Genomic DNA, 20860 nt, shown 5'->3' with positions numbered 1-20860 from the left:
GGAACAAGACATATAGGAAAGGTTATGCTGTGAAAAGGTATGATGTGAGTTTGGAAAGGTTATGATGTGAGTTTTGATGGAAAGACTTTTACCTCATGGTGGAAAGGAGGACCAGACAATGCTAAGACTGTAAAGAAACGAATGAGTTTAGATTGGTAAGGACACAGCTCACGGTTTGTATGGAGCTTTCCAAAGGTCCCTGAGAAGAGATTAGCTAGGATATACTAGCAAAAGGACCTATGTTATGTTATTATGTTAACTCATATTTTTTCCAGATTATCTGAGATAGAGTTAGTATATGATATTAAGACTAACAGAGTGATAACGTTTCTGAAACATTTCATGGTAAAAGAAGGTTTCCCAAAAGAAATCTTCAAGGACAAAGGAGTACAGTTATCAAGGATGATTGGGTGTTTATTAAGGACATGGAACTGAAGAAGTCAGCACTTTACCTCTTGGAATCCAATGGGGTAATTGAGAGATTCAACCTCACCTAGAATGAAAGCATCCAACTTAGTTGGGGCAATAGGCTGAACTGGCAGTGTGAGATCACTTACAAACGGTGGTCTGACAGGGTTACTGTACATATGACTAACGGAATAAGTCCAGTGGACATCTACAAGGGAAAGGAAGCCCAAATACATACTTTTCAGCTGGGTGGGTGAACTGAAAGAAAGAATGGTGTAAAAGAGAGTTGAAGAGTGGATGGACAGCAATAGAAATTAGATAACAGATTGAGAAACAGGCTAAGCTTGAGTGCCAAAATTCAGTGGCAGCAACAAACATAAACATGGGTGTCTGGATTGTTGTGAAATAACTGAGGGGCTGCAAGGAATTCTTTGAAATCACAAGCCTTTTCAAGGGGGAAGAGATTAAGAGAAATGATCTAGTCCAGTTAATTTATTTGTTATTAGGGTGATGATGACAGCAATGTAGGTTGCAGTTTCTCATACTGATAGGTGTGTATCATACATACGGCCAGATTTTTTTGGGTGGGCCTGGAGGATTTTTAATTGCTTTATATTAGTGGCCTACTATATCGTGATAGCTAGTGGTTTTAGTGCTAATACAAATAGTACTGAGTACAGCATGTGTCCCTGTCAAGTCCCTCTCTTGACATAAAACATCACAGACTCAAACCCCCTGCCGTTATTCTGAGCTACAAACTCTGTGTATAGCCAGTGAATCTTGCTTATCGGTGTTCCCTCAACCAGCCCTCTTCAGGATTTTGAAACAGTAGCCTAACTCCAAGCAGTTAAACACTTTCTCAGCAGCTAAATATATCGATCATCTTTGGTATTTCTTCCTTTAAATACAGTGATCTCGGTTAGCGCACTGACTACATTCAGTTATGATAGCAGAACATTGGTTAAGAATTTGTCCTCTAATTGTACCCTATAGGTATGATCAGGGTCCGATAAACAGGTAAAGAACATAGTAACTTTCTTGTGTGTGTTCGTAAGTTGCAGTACTTGTTTCCTAATGCTGGGCTAACAAACAAAGGTTATGCAAGAGTCTACCCACTTTTTCCCTCTGTTCATATTTTTCCCTTTTTAGTTCACGTATGGCATGTTCCACTTCAGGCGTGAAGACATCCTTGAGCTCAAACTAAGTTCTAGATCGTTTCTGTAAAATTGGGGCACTGGAAGACCTATTGTAGTTGATGGTAATGTCAGTAGGCCCCTGTCTCTGGTATTGTGAGTATCAGGACTTCCAAATCTATTCAGTAGAAGATCCAGAGTTAACCCTAGAACTGTTTTTTATCTGTCCACGCTTTTAACATCAATACATTATTTTCCTGAAAGGCGGTCTGCATATTTTAAACCTATGACTAACATTATCCTGGGCCGATATGTTTGTGACTACCTAACAGCCTTCATTTTCCGTCCATGGTTTTAATACAATACAATATTTTTCTGAACACAATGACTAGGCTACCCCTCTAGTATGCATCACAGCCAGTATGTTTCATGTCCAGATGAGAAAATTATATTTAGGATAATGTGTGATTTATTTGACACAAATGATAATATATTTTTTATTTTTATGCAGTAAGTATTCCTTGCTCGAAGATCAACTCTCGCAATCAGAAAAACAACATAGCAGTTTCTATGTTCGATAGAGCACAATAAAGTGTGTTTTGGGTGAATGCAGAGAGACGCATATCAGCTACACCCGCCTAAAACCACAACTATTGGAGGACACAGGGAAGAGACTGTTTGTTGAGTGTGAAGTGTATGTAGTGGGGAAGATAAATTTAAAAGGCAGGGATGCAACTACAATGGGGAACAATAAAGCATGGTAAATCCCAACGTTTGGAATTGAGGGTACTACTAAAGTAAATTGTAAAAGATACTCAAAGTTTCAGCATGCATGATAGATACTCAAGCTCCAGGAAACTGGCCATAATGAAAAAGAGTGTCTAACATAAGGGGGTACAAAAAATGCATATCAAGAGTAGTTAAGGCCATAATAATATTACAAACTTTTTCCATGAGAAGAATGGAGAGGGTTTAACGAAAACCAGCTCAACAAAACAAAGAGCTTGGATAAAGCCACGTCAAGGGTTGATTTGAGATAGAACGGGGGAAGAGACTATTTTATAGCCCTCGACACTGGCCCTGCTAAAAGCTACTACCCACTCTGTTGACTACTCCAACAGTCTCAAGTCCCTGGTACAAGTGGCGAGCCTGCATGCGTTTACAATTGCTTAGTCATTTCTATGAATAACAACTCTCATAGATGAACTACTTTGCAACAAAAGCAAGTTTATATTTCCAACAAGATCCTTTGCAGAAATTTGTAACCATGGACGTTACGTAAAGAGTCGTACATGTTATATTAAAAGAACAATAGTTGTTTGTTGTCTTCAAAAGAATTGTCCCATTGGGTGACTGTTCAGCCTACAGATCATTTAGACATAACTTATTTTTAACAAACAGCCTTCATCAAAACGGTCAACATGTGTTTTGTGGTTAAAATGATCTTCCTGTTCTGGGCTCCTTTGTGGAACGAAATCTAATACTCTTCAAATCAACCATAACTGAACTCAAGTAATTACAGCCTCATTCAGGCAACTTTCTAGTAAGAATGTATCTAAAATCTTTAAATTTGCATTCTCGAAAACTACAGTTGATGCAGATTTAAGAAATATATTCATTACCCATCTACTCGAGATACACGGTGCCCCTAAGTGCCTTGGATAAAGCCACTTATATAAAAGAATTTACCACAGACTCACCATGTCAGATTAGGACTGTCATATATATATATGTGTGTGGTACTCACTTCAGATTATTTTGGGGCACCTCGTACCCAAGTCTGAGTCCCAAGACTCAGTGGGCTTTCCGGGGCTACACCTTCAGTGTGATGGTTCATGCTTTGAGTGGTGATCTGGATCTAACCCTGTGTCTTCTGTTACTCTTTCTGATAAAAGGTCTTTGACAGCCCTTTGCCTTGAGAGAGACTCTAAGCATTCCTGTTCCTCAGACAGTTCTGCTTCAGTTTCTCCATTCTGGTGTTTTCATTCCATAGACTGTACGGGAGATGTGTCCTTAGAAGCAGAAACAACCGCTTTCAGTATTCTCCAGGTAATTCTGCTCGTAGGAAATATTAACTTTATTCATCCACAATAATTAGCAAGGAAGCTGGATCTATGGACCATACCAAATGACCTACCTTTTCAGCTACACGATAAGAGTAACAAATGCATTCTCTTAATGACTTTTGTTCATGGGGAAATCTGCAGAGATGTATTTATTGTGTGAGTTTTGCTGATGTTATTGGGTAGAGTGTATCAGTGTGATGCAGATGTAACAATATCCAACCAACCTGGCTGCAAACTGTTTTAGCAGTTAACCCAATCCAATATGGCCTGGAAGCCCTCAGTGCCAAAGTGTCCAGTATTTACAGCCCTAAGGACACATTGCAACATGTCAATAGCTCAAGAGGTTGCTTGTGGGTGCAATGAGCTAGTTTGTGAGTTAGCTATAGCTGATTTCCGGCCTCTTGGTGGATGGTGCCTCCCACGATGGTGCCACACAACTTTATTGAAGTCAAACCCCATGTCAGTCCAAATCGGCTTTTTTATTTATTAAAGGAGCATCATGGAACCTCAATGTCCATACTGTGCACAATCACAAAACAACACAAGACTAACCAAGGGGTACACAATGTTTTACAAGACATTAATTAAAGTAAATAATAAAATAAGCTCTTGAGAAAATACGAAATTGCGTTGTGAATAGTTAAAGGAATCTGCAAAATGAGATAGCTATAAAGAAAAAATAATAAGATGAAAAACTGGGACTGATATGTCCCTTGGTAACAAAACCCCCTTTGGAAAATACCTATGAATCCATCCATAGGTGCTCTTGAGATAGAGAAAAAGGGGAAACTTGTGTGCCTTCATCCAGAAGCTTAGAAAGCGGCTCTGCGTGGGGTGCATAATATTTCATGGAAAAGAGTCCTGGGATCCACAACTGTCATTCTGTCGAGTATGTGAATCTAAGCAAGTCTGTGCTGGAGTGGGCGCCCAAACACATTCTTTGTAACACTTTTGTTTTCCTCGTTATCCACAAGTAACTAGTCATCTTCTAAAGGTTTGCGATATCCACCCTCAGCGATACGATGACTGGGGTGGGGGTCTTTTACAGCTGGGCAGTTTCTTAGCTTCTAGGAGTGGTTATTTGGTTGGTACGGGCTGACAAAAAGAGAATCTAAGAAACATTAGCGAGGTGGTTCTGCCACTTTCTATGAATCGTAGGCTTGATTAGGACTTTTCAAGGCTTGTACTCACAAGCACAATACACTTCGCCCAAAAGCCAGGACCGGCTTTAGCGCTTGTGGCGCCCTGTGGGACAGACTTTTTTGCCCCCCTCAGACCCCCCCACCCCCCCCCATCATGATCACCTGCTCGGATCACTTCACTACCACCAGGGAAATGTGACCCCCCCCCCCCCAATTTCGCATGCATTCCTTCGTTGTAAAGCGCTTTGTTTAAAAAGCCTGACGTTACTAATCCAATCAGCTATCCATATAAAATATAGTGCTGTTCTTTGCGGCAGGCATATTAATACCATACTTTATGGCGAGTCAAATCCTGAAGGCTGGACGCACAAGGAACGTTTCAGCAGGTGCTTTTAAATCGCAAGTTTCCTAGTTATTGCTAAACACAGAGCCCCCCATGAGGTCAGCTTCCACTCTCATCTATAACATGCGGATGCTGCAATTAAATGTTCAACGACGGAATCCTAAAACGGTGTAATCCTGAAGCCATCTCAGGCCTCTTTAACCCATTTACAGCCATTCTCTGACCCTTCAGCTCACTCTTGCAGCGTTCTTCTTTCTCCCTTTGTGAAGCTTTTTAGTTTTTTTTATTCCTCCGTCTTTCCCATATGTGTCTTTTTCTCGCAATAAATGCTTGAGGCAGAAAAATCAGTGTCGGAGCCCTGCAACGGAAACCACAAGCTTAAATTAAGCATTGGTGTACTGGCAAGGGTGGAAGAAGGCCCCAGTGCAAGCAAGCACCAAGGACTTGCAGGGTAGTAGATTAAATCAGAAATTAGGGATAATACGGCCACTGAGGTCACTGGACCCCGGTGTCACTGCACCTGCTCGACTACTGAAAACTGCTCAGTGTTTGGAGGCTTGCTCTGAGAAGTCATTATCGTGTTGCATTTGGCAGCGTAGCAACGTCTCGTGCGTTTGTGCAGCGGCTTTTAATGTGACACTAACGAAGATTTCGAAATAAACCTACAACACAGTTTCGGCTATTTTTTATGCACTGGGATTTAAGCGAATCATAGTTCTCAATTCATTATATGTAGATTAAAAAGCGCATCTCTGACTACACGAGTGTTCCCGATCGTGCAACAGAAGCATGCCGTATTCAAATATATGTTTAAACAGGTAGCACCACGTACACTCTATGCAGAACGACTGGTTCTGCCTGTGTCCCAGGCCAGGGGGAACTAAGCATGCATATTAACAAGATCAGCAGCATTCCAGTACTTACAAGGAATGTAAGTTTTCCCACATTTGACCAAGGGAAATCGTACACCAATTGACGCGCTTGGCTCCTCTCCTGCAGTTAACAAAAGAAACATACTTTAATTAACCATGAAAAAGGTTGACCATCTGCACCTTGCATCTGCCACACATTACATTTTACAGAAGAAAGTGAAGCTACAATACCATCTCTATATAGTCACAACATGGCATTTCATGTTAATTGGGATGGGAATGCCCTTTGCATGGTGTACGGTTATGTTTCTGTGTCTTGAGTGCCCACCTATGAATATCTTGCATCCTGACTTTTCATTTTGGCCACGGCTTCATGGCAATCTAGCGTGTGTGCAAAGACCTAGGCCTATTCCTTAAAGTAAGTAAAGTTGAGTAAAGTCCTAGACCTGTAGGGGCGCACAAAGTGTGCCCTCAATTTTAGGACTACCGTCCATGTCGTGGATTTAGCATGTAGAGCGGTGGTGGCAGCATACCATGTTGTGAAACAATAGTTGTGACTAGACCTGTGTCAGGTGGGTGTAGGTGTACTGATTCATACTGTGCCACTTCAGTCTACCAGACCTGCACAGCCCCAACAGCTAACACCAACAATGAGCATGTGGCATTGGAGCTGCACCGCTGTCTGCAAGGGACCTGCGGTGAACTTGTGACTTCTTACCTTCATGACCACCAGAAACAGTGCTTGCAGCTGCTGCAGCCTACAGGGAGCACAACCTGCATCTGCTGCTCCAGGGCAGGGGAGGCGGAATGCAAGCATACTTACAGCTGGTGCTTCTTCCTACTGGAGGGAACGGATGTGCACTGCTGCCAACTGTGACCAGCAAAGAGAACTCACATTTAGGCGAGAAGAGTAAAACTCAGGCTGTAAATACTGAGTAAACAAACTGTATGGGAGGGGTAACACTCTACCTGTGCCTGAAAGCCTACCACATACTTAACCTACAGACAGACGTGGAGTCAGTGGGACCTTAAACCCAGAGTTCAGTGGCCCTGCATCAGTATTTATTTATAACTGCTGTTAAAAATGGGGTCTTTGGTTGGCAGTCAGGTTACCCCCTGTCCAAGCAAGGACCCTCAGTCTAGTCAGGGTAAAAGAGAATCACCTTCAGCTAACCCCCGCTTACCCTCTTGGTAGCTTGGCACGAGAAGGCGGGCTTAACTTCAGAGTGCTAGGTGTAAAGTATTTGTACACAGTAACTTAATGAAAACACTACAAAATTACACAACACTGGTTCTGAAAAATAGAGAATATTTATCTAAACAAAACAAGACCAAAACGACAAAAATCCAACATACACAAGTCAAGTTATTAATTAAAAAGCAAAAAGAGTCTTCATGTTTTTTTAAACGCAACGCTAACGCTGTTAGTGTGAAAATGTACCTGGGTCACATCAAAAATAACCCCGCACGGTTGAGTGTGCGTTAAACAAAATGCTTGTGATGCGTTGATATCACTCACGAGCGAGACCTTACGTCATTTCTGCTTCGGTCTAGTCGGCGTGTGTCGTTTCTTCTCTCCGCAGGAGAGCGATGCGTCGATCCAGACAAGCACTCTCAGGTCCGGGCAGGCTTTGCGTCATTTTTACACACCCAGGGATGTTTGTGTCAGAAATCCTGCCGCACGGTGATCCAAAAACCACGCAGTGTATGTTGCGATCTCACCAGCCTCCGTCAGGGATGCTGTGTGTCGTTTCTTCAGCCGCGTGCATTGATCTCCCAGCTGCACTGCAGGTGGAGCTTCGATTTCAGGGTTGAAGCCGGCGCATAGTTGTTTTTCTAGAGGTTACGTTGAAATTTTCCCTACACAGCAGTCTGTGCGTGTATTTCTTAAACTTGGTCAGCCAGCTTCTCCTTTCAAGGCCCCAGGAACTGGCTAGGGCACCACTTGGCAGGGCAGGAGTCTCAGCAGAGGCTCCAAGTGATGACAGAGAGAAGTCTTTGCTGTCCCTGAGACTTCAACAACAGGAGGGAAGTTCAGTTTCAAGCCCTTGGAGAGTTTTTCACAAGAAGGAAGACACACAAAGTCCAGTCTTTGTCCTCTTGCACAGGCAGAAGCAGCAACTGCAGGATAGCTCCACAAAGCACAGTCACAGGCAGGGCAGCTCTTTTTCCTCAGCTTTTCAGCTCTTCTCCAGGCAGAGGTTCCTCTTGGTTTCCAGAAGTGATCTAAAATCTGTGGTTTTGGGTGCCCTTCTTATACCAATTTTGCCCTTTCAAGTAGGCTTACTTCAAAGAAAAGTCTCTCTTGTTTGTGAAATCCTGCCTTGCCCAGGCCAGGCCCCAGACACACACCAGGGGGTTGGAGACTGTATTGTGTGAAGGCAGGCACGACCCTTTCAGGTGTGATTGACCACTCCTCCCCTCCCTCCTAGCACAGATGGCACTTCAGGATATACAGGCTACACCCCAGCTCCCTTTGTGTTACTATCTAGAGAGAGGTGCAAACAGCCCAACTGTCAAACTGAACCAGACAGGGAATCCACAAACAGGAAGAGTCACAGAATGGTTTGAGCAAGAAAATGCTCACTTTCTAAAAGTGGCATTTTCAAACACACAATCTTAAAATCAACTTTACTAAAATATGTATTTTTAAATTGTGAGCTCAGAGACCCCAAACTCCACATGTCTATCCGCTCCCAAGGGGAATCTACACTTTAATCAAATTTAAAGGCAGCCCCCATGTTAACCTAATAGAGTGATAGGCCTTTCAACAGTGAAAACCGAATTTAGCAGTATTTCACTGTTAGGACATATAAAACACATTAGTATATGTCCCACCTTAAACATACACTGCACCCTGCCCATGGGGCTACCTAGGGCCTACTTATATGTAAGAAAAGGGAAGGTGTAGGCCTAGCAAATAGGTACACTTGCCAAGTCGAATTGGCAGGTTAAAACTGCACACACAGACACTGCAGTGGCAGGTCTGAGCCATGTTTACAGGGCTACTAATGTGGGTGGCACAACCAGTGCTGCAGGCCCACAGCATTTGATTTACAGGCCCTGGTCACCTCCAGTGCACTTTACTAGGGACTTACTAGTAAATCAAATATGCCAATCATGGATAAACCTATCAACAATACATTTTACACAGAGAGCATATGCACTTTAGCACTGGTTAGCAGTGGTAAAGTGCTCAGAGTTCAAAAGCCAACAGCAACAGGTCACAAAAAATAGGGGGCAGTGTAGGAAAGTACCATCTTGCCTGGCATGTTACCCCCATATTTCACTGTATATATGTTGCTTTAGTCTATGTGTCACTGGGACCCTGCCAGACAGGGCCCCAGTGCTCATATGTATGTGCCCTGTATGTGTTCCCTGTGTGATGCCTAACTGTCTCACTGAGGCTCTGCTAACCAGAACCTCAGTGGTTATGCTCTCTCTGCTTTCCAAATTTGTCACTAACAGGCTAGTGACTAAATTTACCAATTCCCATTGGCATACTGGTACACCCATATAATTCTCTAGTATATGGTACTGAGGTACCCAGGGTATTGGGGTTCCAGGAGATCCCTATGGGCTGCAGCATTTCTTTTGCCACCCATATGGAGCTCTGACAATTCTTACACAGGCCTGCCAGTGCAGCCAGAGTGAAATAACGTCCACGTTATTTCACAGCCATTTACCACTGCACTTAAGTAACTTGTAAGTCACCTATATGTCTAACCTTCACCTAGTGAAGGTTGGGTGCAAAGTTACTTAGTGTGTGGGCACCTTGGCACTAGCCAAGGTGCCCCCACATTGTTCAGGGCAAATTCCCCGGACCTTGTGAGTGCGGGAACACCATTACACGCGTGCACTGTACGTTGGTCACTACCTATGTACAGCGTCACAATGGTAACTCCGAACATGGCCATGTAACATGTCTAAGATCATGGAATTGTCACCCCAATGCCGTTCTGGCATTGGGGGGACAATTCCATGATCCCCGGGTCTCTAGCACAGAACCCGGGTACTGCGAAACTGCCTTTCCGGGGTCTTCACTGCAGCTGCTGCTGCTGCCAACCCCTCAGACAGGTTTCTGCCCTCCTGGGGTCCAGGCAGCCCTGGCCCAGGAAGGCAGAACAAAGGACTTCCTCTGAGAGAGGGTGTAACACCCCCTCCCTTTGGAAATAGGTGTGAGGGCTGGGGAGAAGTCGCCTCCCCAAGCCTCTGGAAATGCTTTGATGGGCACAGATGGTGCCCATCTCTGCATAAGCCAGTCTACACAGGTTCAGGGATCCCCCAGCCCTGCTCTGGCGTGAAACTGGACAAAGGAAAGGGGAGTGACCACTCCCCTGACCTGCACCTCCCAGGGGAGGTGTCCAGATCTCTTCCAGTGTGTCCCAGACCTCTGCCATCTTGGAAACAGAGGTGTTTGTGGCACACTGGACAGCTCTGAGTGGCCCATGCCAGCAGGTGACGTCAGAGGCTCCTTCTGATAGGCTCTTACCTCCCTTGGTAGCCAATCCTCCTTCCTTGGTAGCCAAACCTCCTTTTCTGGCTATTTAGGGTCTCTGCTTTGGGGAATTCTTCAGATAACGAATGCAGGAGCTCATCAGAGTTCCTCTGCATCTCCCTCTTCACCTTCTGCCAAAGGATCGACTGCTGACTGCTCAGGACGCCTGCAAAACTGCAACAAAGTAGCAAGACGACTACTAGCAACCTTGTATTGCTTCATCCTGCCGGCTTTCTCGACTGTTTCCAGGTGGTGCATGCTCTGGGGGTAGCCTGCCTCCTCTCTGCACCAGGAGCTCTGAAGAAATCTCCAGTGGGTCGACGGAATCTTCCCCCTGCAACCCCAGGCACCAAAAGACTGCATCACTGGTCCTCTGGGTACCTTCTCAGCACGACAAGCGTGGTCCCTGGAACTCAGCAACTCTGTCCAAGTGACTCCCACAGTCCAGTGACTCTTCAGTCCAAGTCTGGTGGAGGTAAGTCCTTGCCTCCCCACGCTAGACTGCATTGCTGGATACTGCGTGATTTGCAGCTCCTCCGGCTCCTGTGCACTCTTCCAGGATTTCCTTTGTGCACAGCCAAGCCTGGGTCCCCGACACTCTAACCTGCAGTGCACAACCTTCTGAGTTGTCCTCTGGCGTCGTGGGACTCCCTTTTGTGACTTCGGGTGGACTCCGGTTCACTTTTCTTCTAAGTGCCTGTTCAGGTTACTTCTGCGGGTGCTGCCTGCTTCTGTGAGGGCTCCCTGAGTTGCTGGGCGCCCCCTCTTTCTCCTCATCCAAGTGGCAACATCCTGGTCCCTCCTGGGCCACAGCAGCATCCAAAAACCCTAACCGCGACCCTTGCAGCTAGAAAGTCTTGTTTGCGGTCTTTCTGCGTGGGAACACCTCTGCAAGCTTCTTCCCGACGTTGGACATCCATCCTCCAAAGGGGAAGTTCCTAGTCCTATTCTTTCTTTCAGAACTCCAAGCTTCTTCCAACCGGTGGCAGCTTCCTTGCACCCTCAGCAGGCATTTCCTGGGCTCCTGCCACTCTCGACACTGTCGCGACTATTGGACTTGGTCCCCTTGTCTTACAGGTACTCAGGTCCGGAAATCCACTGCTGTTGCATTGCTGGTGTTTGTTCTTCCTGCAGAATCCCCCTTTCACGACTCTGTGCTCTCTGCGGGTATCAGTGCACTTTACACCTACCCTTCAGGGTCTTGGGGTGGGCTATTTTTCTAACCCTCACTGTTTTCCTACAGTCCCAGCGACCCTCTACAAGCTCACATAGGTTTGGGGTACATTCGTGGTTCGCATTCCACTTTTGGAGTATATGGTTTGTGTTGCCCCTATACCTATGTGCTCCTATTGCAATCTACTGTAATTTTACACTGCTTGCATTACTTTTCTTGCTATTACCTGCATAATTTTGGTTTGTGTACATATATCTTGTGTATATAACTTATCCTCATACTGAGGATACTCACTGAGATACTTTTGGCATATTGTCATAAAAATAAAGTACCTTTATTTTTAGTACTTCTGTGTATTGTGTTTTCTTATGATATTGTGCATATGACACCAGTGGTATAGTAGGAGCTTTACATGTCTCATAGTTCACCCTAAGCTGCTTTGCCACAGCTACCTTCTATCAGTCTAAGCTGCTAGAAACACCTCTTCTACACCAATAAGGGATAACTGGACCTGGCACAAGGTGTAAGTACCTCTGGTACCCACTACAAGCCACGCCAGCCTCCTATAGGCAGGAGGCAAAAAGATTGGGGATGACCCTGCAAAAAGGGCTGTTTACAACAACTGCATTTTGTGATGTGTAGTATTTCGTTTTCAAGGTTATTACATTACTTTCTTTCTTAAAAAGACAAGTACTGGGCACTTAGTTGTGCTGCTGGCCAGTTGTTGAGTTCTGAGCTTTAGGAACTCTCACACTATCTCCTTGAGAAGCTTGTGAGTGCTCGCTATTGCTACCACTGAGAGTCAAGTGCTCAAGAGGTTAGTTTGGCTAAGTTTTGCAGAGCTATGGTAGGACAGATTCCAGTACATCCGAGCAAAACGACCCCAGTCACTGTAAATGAGGTCCAGTAGCCCCACTTTTCCTGTGCCCCCGCCCCCCGAAGAGGGTTTGTCAGTTGCTTATAATGGTAAATGGTTTGTCCGTCAAGTCTTGTAATGGGTCACCACATAATGTACATAGTTTATTGTTACTTTCAGTTTGCCAAAAGATTTCTCATGTCTGAATACTATTTTATACCCAAAGGTAGCATAAAACCTTCTTACATTAATAACTAGGATTGCTATTAAGCAAAAGTGCATGTCTGTGAGTCACTGTGCCAAAAAATGAAGTTAGATGTCTTACATTTTGATAATGCTTTTAATCATGATTCTAACTACATACTTTAACATATGTCTTCAGCCATACCTCTAATTAAAAAACGAGATTAAAAACGAGCTAATTCACATGTATTTTGGTTTGACTGAAATGTTCCATTTTGGAACTGTATAACAGATATGTAAATCAGAAGCAGTCCCCTTTTTAATCAAGTTATGGATAGTATTAGGGTAGGAATGTTTACGGGCAGATGAATATCATAGGACATGAACACAACCTCCAAAACGTAACCAAACCGTCCCCAACTTTAAGCAAAACACCTCCAAGGACAAACATTTCCTTAGGGTCAAAAAGGTTCTACACAGTCGACCTTCGATTTTCTCTAAAGGATTCCGTTTTAAAGTTGTAACTTCTAGTTCATATAATATGATAGATGGAATTTAGCAATTTCATTCAAATGTAAGCACTGTTGTGAGCACAGACCAGTCGATAGTTTACAGAAGGTGACTGTCATTTCAGCTCCATTACCTGGTAAATTTGGAGTCCTCTCAAGGTCAAGTCCAGATACACAGTGGGATGTGCTTCCTTCTTGTCCTATAACAACAATGTAAACCTTATTATAATAAAGCACTACTGCAACACTACATGCACACCTACTTCGAGACAGCATCAGTTCACAGCAGTGCATCTATTGTGTGGGCGGTCTCAGGTTATGGACACAAGCACTAATTTTTTGGGACCGAGTCCTTTTTTTTCCATAAGACAGAGAAAGGCAGAAAGGGGAGGAGTAGTAAGATTGCAAAACAGTAAGAACAGGAGAAAGCAGGGATAAAAATAAACCAGCAAGAGTGAGATAAAGAGACAAGCAGTGTAAGGTGGTGGTAGACACAGGGACAAGGTGAGCTCAAAACTAGGAAGACTTGGTATTCAACAACCCCAGCATTCAACAGTGCCAAATGTGGGCTGCTTGGCTCCTAGGAAAACCATTAGGCTAAATAACTTGGTTTGGGTCTTACTACAGACAGCCTTAGCTTCTGGTAGACCTAATAGCACCATACAACACTATATTCACATATAGAACAGGTCTTTCGGACATCAGTCATTAGACCATAGGTCCCAAGTTTGGAGTTTGACCATGTGTGACATTTTCTTCTTTTCAGTGTGCTTATATGTGACATTTCAGTGCCATGTGTGACACTTTGAGTGGCACTTCTCTGCGTGTAGAACAGAGAACTTATGCCCATGTAATTAGATAAAGATTTAAAAGAACCTCTATTTGGGCAATGTAATGGTCTACAATTAGCCAAATAAATACAGAATGCAGAGTCGCCTTAGCTATGAAGATAGAAAAGGCAATGGTTGGTCACACTAGTCATGCCTCTATTTGGCAGCTCTATAAAGGACTTATCGCTTTCTTTTCATAAACACTACCGCCACAAAGTAGCTACCCCATTGCTTATGATGGGAGCAAGTATGAGGATGAGTAAAGAAAGGAGTGGGGTTTCCGGGACAGAACCCCAAAATGTGCCTGCTGGGAGAAGGGGCTGGATATAGGCAGAACCAAACCAAACTGGCCCCACTGTGTTTAAAGTGAGCTGCAACAGAGAATCAGGACTTCAAAGCTATCTGATCCAGCTGTGACTGCTGGATGCATAGGCTGCTACTCAAGGAGATTCTTCACTAAAAATATTTTTTTATTGTATTTATTGGATACAATTCAGCGATGTCACACTTTTCGTGCTTCATCGTGAATTGGAAATGTATTCTGAATGAGCTCAATGTAATACCTAGCAGCTGTTTTACTTTCATGGGTGTACGCTCAACAAAAGATAGTAAAAGTAATAAAGAGGCAATATTTGTTAGCGTAGTCAGGGTTTTTTAAATTAACGGTTGGGTGTGCAGAACTTCCCAGTCCTGTAAGTGAGCAAACTATTATTATTAAAACCGGTGTTAGAAACGGTGTTTCTAATTGGCTAGGGTATACACCTCAGCCAGGCAGAACCTGCTACTCTAGCTAGGGTAAGGCAAATACACTCCTAAATCGACCTGTGCTCACCCTCTGGTAGCCTGGAGCAGAGCAGTCAGACATAACCTAGGAGACAATGTTTAAAGTATTTGTGCAACACATACACAAACTCAATGAAACACTCCAAAAAGGCTCCATGCTGGTTTAGAGAAAATAGTCGATATTTATCTATTTAAAACAAGACCATATGATAAAAGATCCAATCAAAACATTTTGGGTTAGTACTTTTAGTAATTCAAGTAGTATAATCAAAGCAGTGCTTTAGTAAGCTGAGCATTCCCAAATAGTTACAGTACGTTTGAGAAGCAGAAACGGTGAGCGAGCCTGGGGGAACGTTCCTTGAGGATCTCACGCTGTTCCGGTGGAGCGAGGTTATGGAAACAGAAGGGAACTCCGTGGGTGCCTCTATTAGGATGCATACAGTACCACAATGTTAGCAGCCGACGTACACAGAACATCAGGCAGTAAGATTGCCGTGCGGGCGCAGAGCATCTCCATGCCCCGGCCCGTGTCAATGCTGAGTGTGCCTCTTCTCGGGTATGTACGGCCTTGGCCATAATGATGGAGGTTCCTGGCTGTAGAGACGGCAGAAGGGCTGTCTGATCCTAGGGGACTGCACTGCCCACAGGAGTCACAATGCCACAGCAGGCTGATGTATGTTGGGTGAGTGCCGCGGCTACACTCAGGAGCTTGGAGGAGAGCGCAGACTGCATTTGGTGAGGCACAAAGTGGGGCAGGGGTGGTGCTGCTTCTCTGGCACGTGAACATAGCCCCACCGGGGGAGCAGTCTTGGGCACTGTTAGACTTTTCATCCTTGGCTATTGTCTTCCTTAACATTTTGCCTCTGTTCCCCAGGTTGTTGATGTGTGCTGGACTCAGAGTTTACTGTTTTTGTTACTCTGGGCACTTTGCCTCTGCTAGGTCCCTAGTACAGTGCACCAGAGGTGCCAGGGCCTGTAAATCAAATGCTACTAGTGGGCCTGCAGCACTGGTTGTGCCACCCACGTAAGTAGCTCTGTAATCATGTCTCAGACCTGCCATTGCAGTGTCTGTGTGTGCAGTTTTAAATGTAAATTCGACTTGGCAAGTGTACCCACTTGCCAGGCCTAAACCTTCACTTTTCGTACATGTCAGACACCCCTAAGGTAGGCCCTAGGTAGCCCCAAGGGCAGGGTGCATAGTATGGTTAAGGTAGGACACATAGTAATGTGTTTTATATGTCCTGACAGTGAAATATTGCTAAATTCGTTTTTCACTGTTGCAAGGCCTGTCCCTCTCATCGATTAACATGGGGGCTACCTTTAAATCTGATTAAAGTGTAGATTCTCTTTGGGAGTGGATGGACATGTGGAGTTTGGGGTCTCTGAGCTCCCAATTTGAAAATACATCTTTTAGTAAAGTTAATTTTAAGATTGTGTGTTTGAAAATGCCACTTTTAGAAAGTGAGCAGGTTCTTGCTTATACCATTTCTGTGACTCTGCCTGTTTGTGGATTCCCTGTCTGGGTCAGTTTGACAGTTGGGCTGGTTGCACCTCACACTAGACAGTGACACAAAGGGAGCTAGGGTGTAGGCTGCATTTCCTGATGCAGGAGTGGTCACTTAGACCTGAAAGGGCTGTGTCTGTCCTCACACAATGCAGTCTCCAACCCCCTGGTGAGTGTCTGGGGCCTGGCCTGGGCAAGGCAGGATTTCACATTCAAAAGAGACTTTACTTTGAAGTAGGCCTACTTCAAAGGAGAAATTGGGTATAAGAAGGGCACCAAAAACCACAGACTTTAGAAACCCTTCGGGAAACAAGAGGAACCTCTGCCTGGGGAAGAGCTGAGGAAAAAGAGCTGCCCTGCCTGTGACTGTGCTTTGTGGAGCTATCCTGCAGTTGCTGCTTCTAACAGAGTAAGAGGGCAAAGACTGGACTTTGTGTGCCTTCCACCTTGAGAAGACATCTCCAAGGGCTTGATCTAGAGCTTGCCTCCTGTTGTTTGAAGTCTCAGGGACAGGGACTCTCTGGAGAGACTCCTGCTCTGCCCTGTGGTGCCCATTCAGTTCCTGGGACCCTGAAAGGAGAAGCTGGCAGCCTAAAGAAAAGGAAATCCACGCGCCGAGCGGGGAAAAGATCAACACAACTCTGATCTACGGCTGAAGAAACGACGCGCCGCCTGCTCCGCAGCTGAGAAACGATGCTCGCAGGGAACGCGACCGAAGAATCGACGCATGGAGCAGGAGAAACGACGCGCAGCATCGCTGATGGAGGCTGGGAGATCACAACCCGCGCTGTGGGGTTTTCGGATCATCAGGCGGCTGGATTTCCGACTCAAGTACCGCTGTGCATGGAAAAACAACGCAAGGCCTGCCCGGACCCGAGAGTGGTGACCGGATCGACGCATTGCTCTCCTCCATAGAGAAGAAACAACGTGTCCCAAACTGGCGAAAGGAGAAACGATGCACGGTCCTGCTCGTGAGTGGAATCAATGCCTCGCAAGCCCCTTTTGACACGCACTCGCCCATGCAGGGTCATTTTTGACGTGCCCAAGGTACTTTTTCACGCTGACAGTGTTAGTGTGTGTTTAAAACTACTTAAAGACTCTTTTTGATTTATAATTGATAACTTGACTTGTGTATTGTGGATTTTTACATTTTGGTCTTGTTTTGTTTAGATAAATATTCCCTATTTTTCCTAAACTGGTGTTGTGTCATTTTGTAGTATTTTCATTAAGTTACTGTGTGTGTTGGTACAAATAATTTACACCTAGCACTCTAAAGTTAAGCCTACTGCTCTGCCAAGCTACCAAGGGGGTAAGCAGGGGTTAGCTGAGGGTGATTCTCTTTTACCCTGACTAGGGTGAGGGTCCTTGCTAGAACAGGGGGTAACCTCACTATCAACCGAAGACCCCATTTCTAACAGGCACAGTACGCTCAAGGAGGCAAGGGGGTGTCCTGCAGTCACGCTCAGAGTTAGAGGAGGTGGAGCATCGCCCGCACCTCGGTGGGACTTTATGGCAATGCAGGCGGGTGCGACGGGGGAACGGTTTGCGATCACAAGCGCGGTGTTGCTCCTGAGACCTCAGGGACGGGCTTGAGCTAGTTGGCAAGCTACTGGACTCACCATGGAGTTGGCTTGAGGGTTCCTTGGGCTGGACACAGGTCAGTAGGCAGGAGGGCAGCTCACAAAGCAGGGTAGCAGTCCCTGGGGACAGTCAAGCAAAGGAAAGTGCCAATCCTTCTGGCGCAGCAGCCATTACTCAAGCAAAGTTTCTTCTTGATCCAGGAGGGAACTGTCTGAGTGGGTCAAGAGACCCAGTACTTATACTGACAAGTGCCTTTGATGTGGGGGGTGACTACAAAAGAGTTCTTGTGAAGTGCACAGGTCCCCCTTTAAGGTCAGCCTCGGATCCAGACTGCCATTGGGAGGTAATCAGCCCCTTTTTGTGGACTCTAGTTACGAACCTTTGAAATGTAAGCGTGAGCCCTTCCCAACCTCCTGCACTGGAAGACCCATCAGTATGCAGATGAATGCAGGTGTAGCTGAGTGTCCTATGTTGTGGGTGTCTGAAGGTAATGCACAAGTGTAGCTGTCACCTAGCCCAAGCCAGACGTGTATTGGAGATAGGCTGTAGGCACAATGGGCACAGTGTTCAGAGAAATGTCCACTTTCTCAAAATGGCATTTCTAAAATAGTAATAAGAATTCTGACTTTACCCGGAAAGAGAATTTATTATTACTGTTCCAATGGTACTAAACGTGATGCAACTACTCTCAGACCACAAATTATCCCTTAAAAAGTTTATAAGGAATTCCCAATGCTGGCTTATGAGAGGGGACAGCCTCACAGTAATGAAAAATGTCTTTATGAGTTTTTCATTACTAAGGCATGAAAAACCTAAAGGAACTTGCCCTGCCTTTTGCTTAAATGGCACCATGCCCTATGGGCTACATAGGGCCTACCTTAGGGGTGACTTACATGTAAGGAAAGGGGAGTTCTGGGCTTGGCAAGAGGTTTTAGATGCCAAGCTGAGTAGCAGCGAGACTGCCCATGCAGGCTCTGCAGTGGCAGGCATGAGACATGTCTACAGAGCTACTTAAGCAGGTGGCACAATCAGTGCTGCAGGTCCACTAGTAGCATTTAATTTACAGGCACTGGGTATATGGTATACCACTGTACAAGGGACTTACTGGTAAATTAAATACGCCAATTATGGATACAACAATGTTACCATGTTTTAGGGGAAACGCGCATAAACTTTAGCACAGATTAGCAGTAGTAAAGTGTGCCTAAGGCCAACAAAAATATACAGCAACAAAACAGGAGGTAAAGAGAAAACGTCCGAAGTAAGACCACCCTAATGATTCTAGGTCGAACAACCTGAAACTACCTTTGGATATGCAAACTGCAAGGCGTACCATTAAAAAGATTTTTTTATTATTTTAAGTAGAGTATGAGAGTTGAAAATAGAACTCATCACTTGTGCTTGCGGAAAAGAATTGGATCAAATTTACCAGCAGTGAGCTAAACTATTTAAGCACAGCTAGCAGTTGAGAATAAAAGAGCAAAAAGTTTCACAATGAGAATAAAAGTGCCCTAATAACTAAGTAATGTAAAACTATGTATAGTAAAAGATTAGCTGAAAATTCAGACTGACTACTAGAAGAATCATGTCACTCTAAAGGATACAATATTAGAAGAAAAGCTAATTACTGAATTTCCTATATTAGCTGGTACATCTGCATATGGGCCGAACGGTGAACAGGCACAAACACAAACGCAGGGGCGCATACATACACCCAGAGTCATGGTTCTTAAAGGTAAAAGGTTCTGCTGTGAACATAAAAGCACCTTAAGCACTAGGTGGGCAAAGTAAAGCTACGTATGGTAAAAAACAAAATTATTGAAAATTGCGAGGTTTATGACAGACTACTTAAGGAATAAAGGTCTAAATGCAGAAAGTTTTTTTGCATAGCTTAAAGGTCCGAATTGGTATTTCAGGCCATTAAGAAATGCAAAACTGCCTTTTCTGATGTACAAAGGCCTATAGTAAACTGCAAATAGGGATTACCTATTTGTGATTCCTATGTACAAAGCCTTTCCTAAATGCGACTGGGGCATTTACGGAATGCAATTACCATTGACTTGAAGTTGATGGTAATCATGTGCAATTTAAAGAAAGCACCCCTAAATGCTTTTTTTAAAATTACAATGGAACACATACATGCCCCTTTGGCATATGTGTGCTCTACATGTGCACCACTATTTTTGAGGTGCACGAAGGGGGGTCCTTTTGCCCACTGCCATCCTTGGTTTTGCATTTCCCAAATAGCATTTTGGACCCAGTTCCCAAGGATCAATTTTCACATTAAGATTTGCACACATCTAAAGCTATCCCAGGACCTAGAAGTAACTTTACACTTTTTTGATATTCACCATTCATGAGTGTAAAGTTATAATTAAATTTAAACTTATAGGTCTCATCCATTGCTACAGCCTCTGTGGAACTGAGTTTACAAATCTAAATTTACTACTCATTACTTTTCACCCATAGGTGGAGGTCTTCACGACGGGACAGAGACCTCCCTGTAATACATTTTAAGAGAAAAATATTTCATTGACAAATCTAATGCAAAATAATTTTCTATGCCTATTTCATATCAAAATTAATAAACTAAAATATTACAGAGCAAATACTTAAATGTATGTTGTAATGTTACTTGTAATTTAAAAATGTAAAAATAACTTCATTATGAATTTTTTAAATAACAGAAATTATATATATATATATATATATATATATATATATATATATATATATATATAAACAAACACTCCTCCTGGTCGCATGAGCGAGGCATCTGGAACGTCAAAACACAGAGGATGATTTTTGGTTTCATCTGAATGCTGTATTCGGTGGTGGACACATGAAATAAATTCTTTCAAGCACAGTGCCGGCGTGCGCGTTATATATTTTCAGAAGTTGGAAGAAGGAGTTTTGTTTATGCATGTGGGCTACCTACCCAAAAGCACACCACTACTGACAGGAGGCCCTCTGTGACT

At 44.2% G+C, this 20860-nt stretch overlaps 1 protein-coding gene across 3 annotated transcripts in view; it reads right to left on the bottom strand.

Annotated features, from left to right (window-relative positions):
* LOC138296086 (FERM domain-containing protein 6-like) overlaps window positions 1-20860 on the bottom strand; it is a 1138137-nt gene that overhangs the window by 390532 nt on the left and 726745 nt on the right. For all 3 annotated transcript variants that reach the window (XM_069234915.1, XM_069234916.1, XM_069234917.1), the window contains exons 7-8: window positions 13319-13384; window positions 6017-6085 (exon numbers count right to left, since the gene is read on the bottom strand). In XM_069234915.1, the coding sequence (XP_069091016.1) occupies window positions 6017-6085; window positions 13319-13384 (135 nt within the window). The remainder of the gene's footprint in view (window positions 1-6016; window positions 6086-13318; window positions 13385-20860) is intronic.

Source organism: Pleurodeles waltl, chromosome 5, assembly GCF_031143425.1.
Source record: "Pleurodeles waltl isolate 20211129_DDA chromosome 5, aPleWal1.hap1.20221129, whole genome shotgun sequence".
In the NCBI taxonomy this organism is placed as follows: Eukaryota; Metazoa; Chordata; class Amphibia; order Caudata; family Salamandridae; genus Pleurodeles; species Pleurodeles waltl.
This window is presented reverse-complemented; position numbering and strand designations above follow the sequence as displayed.